The sequence below is a fragment of the Henckelia pumila genome, chromosome 3, assembly GCF_033568475.1.
Source record: "Henckelia pumila isolate YLH828 chromosome 3, ASM3356847v2, whole genome shotgun sequence".
NCBI classification, from domain to species: Eukaryota; Viridiplantae; Streptophyta; class Magnoliopsida; order Lamiales; family Gesneriaceae; genus Henckelia; species Henckelia pumila.
This window is the reverse complement of record NC_133122.1, coordinates 120372342-120376944: the sequence shown is the minus strand read 5'-3', so window position 1 is coordinate 120376944 and position 4603 is coordinate 120372342. Positions and strand designations below refer to the sequence as shown.

General features: G+C 33.3%; 1 protein-coding gene across 1 annotated transcript; it reads left to right on the top strand.

Moving 5' to 3' along the window:
* The first annotated feature begins 459 nt into the window (after positions 1–459).
* LOC140889394 (uncharacterized) lies at positions 460–1472 on the top strand. Its single transcript, XM_073297107.1, has 2 exons — positions 460–1150; positions 1270–1472. The coding sequence occupies exons 1-2, from the start codon at positions 460–462 to the stop codon at positions 1470–1472; spliced, it is 894 nt and encodes a 297-aa protein (XP_073153208.1).
* Positions 1473–4603: the final 3131 nt, after the last annotated feature.

Below are 4603 nucleotides of genomic sequence, written 5' to 3'. Positions count from 1 at the left end.
CACACCACTACCTAGAATAATCGAGGGTGGGCTTTCTATCCAGATTTCTGATGATGATTTGAGATCAATTGAACGTTTAAATCCTGAACAAAGAATTGCGTTTGACAATATTATGGAAATTATTATGCATAACCAACCAAATTTTTTTTTCATTGATGGCCCTGGAGGTACTGGTAAGACGTTTTTGTACCGCTCACTATTAGCACAATTGAGAAAGACCGGTAAAATTATCATTGCGGTAGCAACATCTGGAATTGCCGCTACATTATTGCCAAGTGGAAGAACTGCACATTCACGGTTTCAAATTCCACTTAGGCCAACCGCATAAACACTCTGCAGAATAAAAAAACAAACAGATCTTGAAGATCTCATAAGGCGTGCATCAGCTGTATTTTGGGACAAGGCTCCAATGGCAAATCGCTATGCTTTTGAAAGTGTTAATAAGAGTTTCAAGATATTATGGAAAACATATTGCCATTTGGAGGGAAGACCATGATTTTTGGTGGTGATTTTCGGAAAGTACTATCGGTTGTTAAACGAGGATCAAAAGCATCACAAATTGCTGCAAGCATTTCAAGGTCAACATTCTGGCATTGCGTTCAGATAATACACCTTCAAGAAAATATGAGATCTGCTCAAGATATGGAGTTTTCACAATTCCTCTTGCGTGAAGGTGATGGATTGCAGCATACTGTGAATGAGGACTTTATAAAATTACCAGATTCGATTATCATACCATGGGAAGGTGAACAATCAATTCATCAATTGATTGATTCAGTTTTTCCAAATATGATAGATCATGTAAATGATGCAAATTATATGGTTGGCAGAGCCATCATCACTCCAAAAAATGTTGATGTTGACACTATTAATGAATTGCTCATTCGCAAGTTTCCTGGAGAGGAAAGAGAGTATACATCTTGGGATAGTGTATCAGACGACAATCACAACCTTTTTCAAGAAGAATTCTTGAATTCCCTTAGTCCCAGTGGTTTGCCACCACATAGAATCATATTGAAAGTAGGAAGCCCAATCATGCTCTTGAGAAACGTTGCACCAGAACTTGGTCTATGTAATGGAACAATATTAATTTGTCGCAATCTTGGAAGAAATTTCATAGATGCTGAGATCATAACAGATCCTTATAAGAGTACGAGATACTTCTTACTCGAATGCCTTTGAAAAGTGAAGAAACTTCTGGATTACCATTTGAGTTGACATGTCGTCAGTTTCCAATTAGACTTAGTTTTGCTTTGACAATAAACAAAGCACAAGGTCAAACAATCCCAAATATTGGCATATTTTTGCGTAACCACGTGTTCAGCAATGGTCAGCTCTATGTTGCACTTTCAAGAGGAGTCTCACAAAATTCTACAAAAATCTTTGTCAAAGACGGAAAATTAGAGCGTCGATCTGGTGTTTACACAAGAAACGTGGCTTTCAAAGATGTGTTGCTCCCTAATAGAGGATGATCAAATTGTAAGTAAGCTAACTTACTTTGTAAAAAATTACATTCTACACAAATTTTATAATAACTCATCCATTTCATTTGTTGTGCAGGTGTGCACTTATTTACAAATGTCTCCCACGATGTTGCCACATACAAATGGACAATAAAGATATTGTGTGTCACTCAAATTTTCATCTAACAAAATCGTCAACCAGAATTGGTTTTCATCATTTCATTCAAGTAAGAAACTCCATAACAATGATATGTATTTCTATATATTTTTTTCAAATTTAACCACAGACTAAAATTTTTTTGTTTACAAATCATAAAGTCTGAGATACTCATGTTGTTCATTGATCCACAGGCTTCTACGTAAACGAAAAACACAAAATCCTACGAGTCAATTCACGTAAGTAACTCTTCGACTTTGATATGTTTTGTTCTTTAATATAGGTTATTAAAAAGTATTATTATTTGTTCATTCTCATAAAATACATCATAAAATGAGGCTGATTATTTGGTGTTTTCTTAGATAATAATATAGTTGGATTATAATTTTATAGAAAACTCCATAGGAATACCGCATACTATATGATTAAAATTTTGTATGTTAGATAATCAAAATTTACATTATATTGTCAAATTTTTATTTTTATTTTCAATTCCAAAGAATTACAAGTCTTTGAATTTATGCTATATGTTTTTTAGTTTATGCGTGTATTTGAATTCATGTTATTTATTCAATTATTATTGATTTAGATTTTTTAATATTATATATATAAGGATAAAATTATGTGCCTTTTTATTTTTATTTCTTTGTATTTTGCATTGCATTTCTCAGCATTTGACCTTTTATCTCCATATTTTCCAATATCTATATTTCTTAGTGTCAAGTTATGTTTGAGAGTCATTTGTGTCGAATTTGATAGTTTATTGAATAGATTTTTTTTTAAATGATACTTTTACCTCCAAACGTTTTTTTACATATTTTTCTTTCACTAAAGTTGGATGTAGGTAAAAACCTGCATATATCAAAGGTCCTTCCACTTAATTTCGACATTTTATTTTCTACTCTAGGTGCTGGGTAGATGTTGTCGGATACACTTGCCAATCAAAGTTCAAGATATTGAAGGTGCTTTTACTCCATCTTTGGATAATAAATTTATTTTCAAACTTCATTAATACTCAATACAAAATTTCAGAGCAGTGACCGGCTAAATCGGTGTGATTAAAAATCAACTGTCAAGCGCACCAGATCAAATTATAATATAATGGACAAAGGTCCAGATGTCGAACCCACAGGGACTGTATAATTATGACTACCAAAATATACTTATTTCTGCTTATTCTAGACTAATAAAAAATAACGATTTCAGATTTTAAACTATGAATAAAAATTGCAGTTGAAATTAAATTAATTAAAACTCAGCTGGAAAATTTTGGATTAAAATAAAATTTGGGAAAAACTCGATCAAAAACATACGTAAGTACCAGACAATTCATGTAACAAGCAGTCAATCTAAAACATCAGACTTAATTTTCATTCACATGAATTTTTTTAATTTGTTCGAAGGACTATTTCTAGAATAATCGAACCTATTCGAATATTGATGAACCAATCTTTCGTAATTCTAATCAAATTCGAATGCATGAATAACTGTGAAAATTCAGTAAACACCTAAACCGCATAATGAAATCGAATTCTATTTTTAGTCAGTTTTACACTATGTTGATTATTGAAGCGATCAAAATCGAAACCTCCTCTGTAGAATTGGAATCAATTAACATGCAAGCAAATAACTGGCCAGGAAATTCACAAGACAAATATGAATTCAATAAACAATAAATTCAAATCAAGTCTGAAAATCTCAAATAAACAAACGAGTTTTATACATAAATTGTTTCTCCCAACTGAATATTACTACGCTACTTGATGACAATCGAACTTTTCTGGCACTAATGTATCACAACACTGATACATCTTACATCCTGACCACGATCTCCTTGATCACGAAGGATACAAACACCCGCTTGATTGAGATCATTGTCCCAAGGAAAATTTTAGACAAATAAAACCCACTTAGAAACCTAACTGGTTTGCGACCTTCGTTGAACACTAACAGATATAACCATCCAATGGTTCCCCAACTTCGCTCGGTGTGGAACACCCATAGTCAGGAAACGCTCTTCTTAACACTGCTCTTGACACAGAAAATCCTGAATCTCTTCTCAAAGAATTCAGTTGACTCAAAGCTATACCTCGACGTAATTTTTTCCCACGATTTCCAGACTGGTTCCTCTTCCCATGCCCTCCTGAAGCATAACAAGCTTCCCAAGAGATACCGGGAACTCAAACCATCATGTCTAGTGCAAATCGCAGTTCACATTTCTTAGTATAACTCATCAATGTGCCCTGATGAAATTCTCATCATCTGACAATCATGTCACAAAATCCTTCCTTGAACCATTGGTCTGCGAAGTCATACACATATGCCGCAATGGCAATCATTGCATCTCTGATGATCTACATCATCTCGACCATAGGTTATTCACCCATGAATTCCAATCGATGGACATCCTTCTGATAGATATACATACTCGCAATCACTGTACACACATCAAGACTAAGGCAAGCTCCCACCAATATGCTCGACTGAGACATTCCACAATGCACATACATATGGAAACACTTCTGTTGTGAAAAATACTCGCAAGCATACGAGTGTCAAGTTTTAGTATAGTGAAAGAGAGAGTGTCGATCCCACGAAGAGTAATTTGAAAATATTCAATACTTGTAATTAAAATAGTCTTAATTTTATCTAGAAAATCAAACTTTGGAAATTTGCTGAAAACTTAAATAAGTAATGAAGAATTATCAAGTTCACGCACACACAAATTTTGAGAAATTATCAATCAGAGAAAAAATAGTCCAGAGGTTTTGATTTCACTTGGTCTCAACAATATTCAATCCTAATTAATCTATTTTATGAATTTCTTTCGATTAATAACCAAGAACACTTAGATTATTCTATTCCCCTCTCCAGAGCAATAAATAGAGTGTATCAACTACAGTTCGATTTTAATATCCCTATTAAAAATCTAGATGTAGTGATATGTGTAAAACGATGTTCATTAAAGGTTCTATTAAAGCTA

What these genes read in the sequence shown, in the direction of transcription:
- LOC140889394 (XM_073297107.1), top strand. Translation starts at nt 460, where the DNA reads ATGGAAAACATATTGCCATTTGGAGGGAAGACCATGATTTTTGGTGGT. An exon ending in CATAACAGATCCTTATAAGA is followed by an intron (nt 1,151 to 1,269) that starts GTACGAGATACT and finishes CAATAAACAAAG; the next exon opens with CACAAGGTCAAACAATCCCA.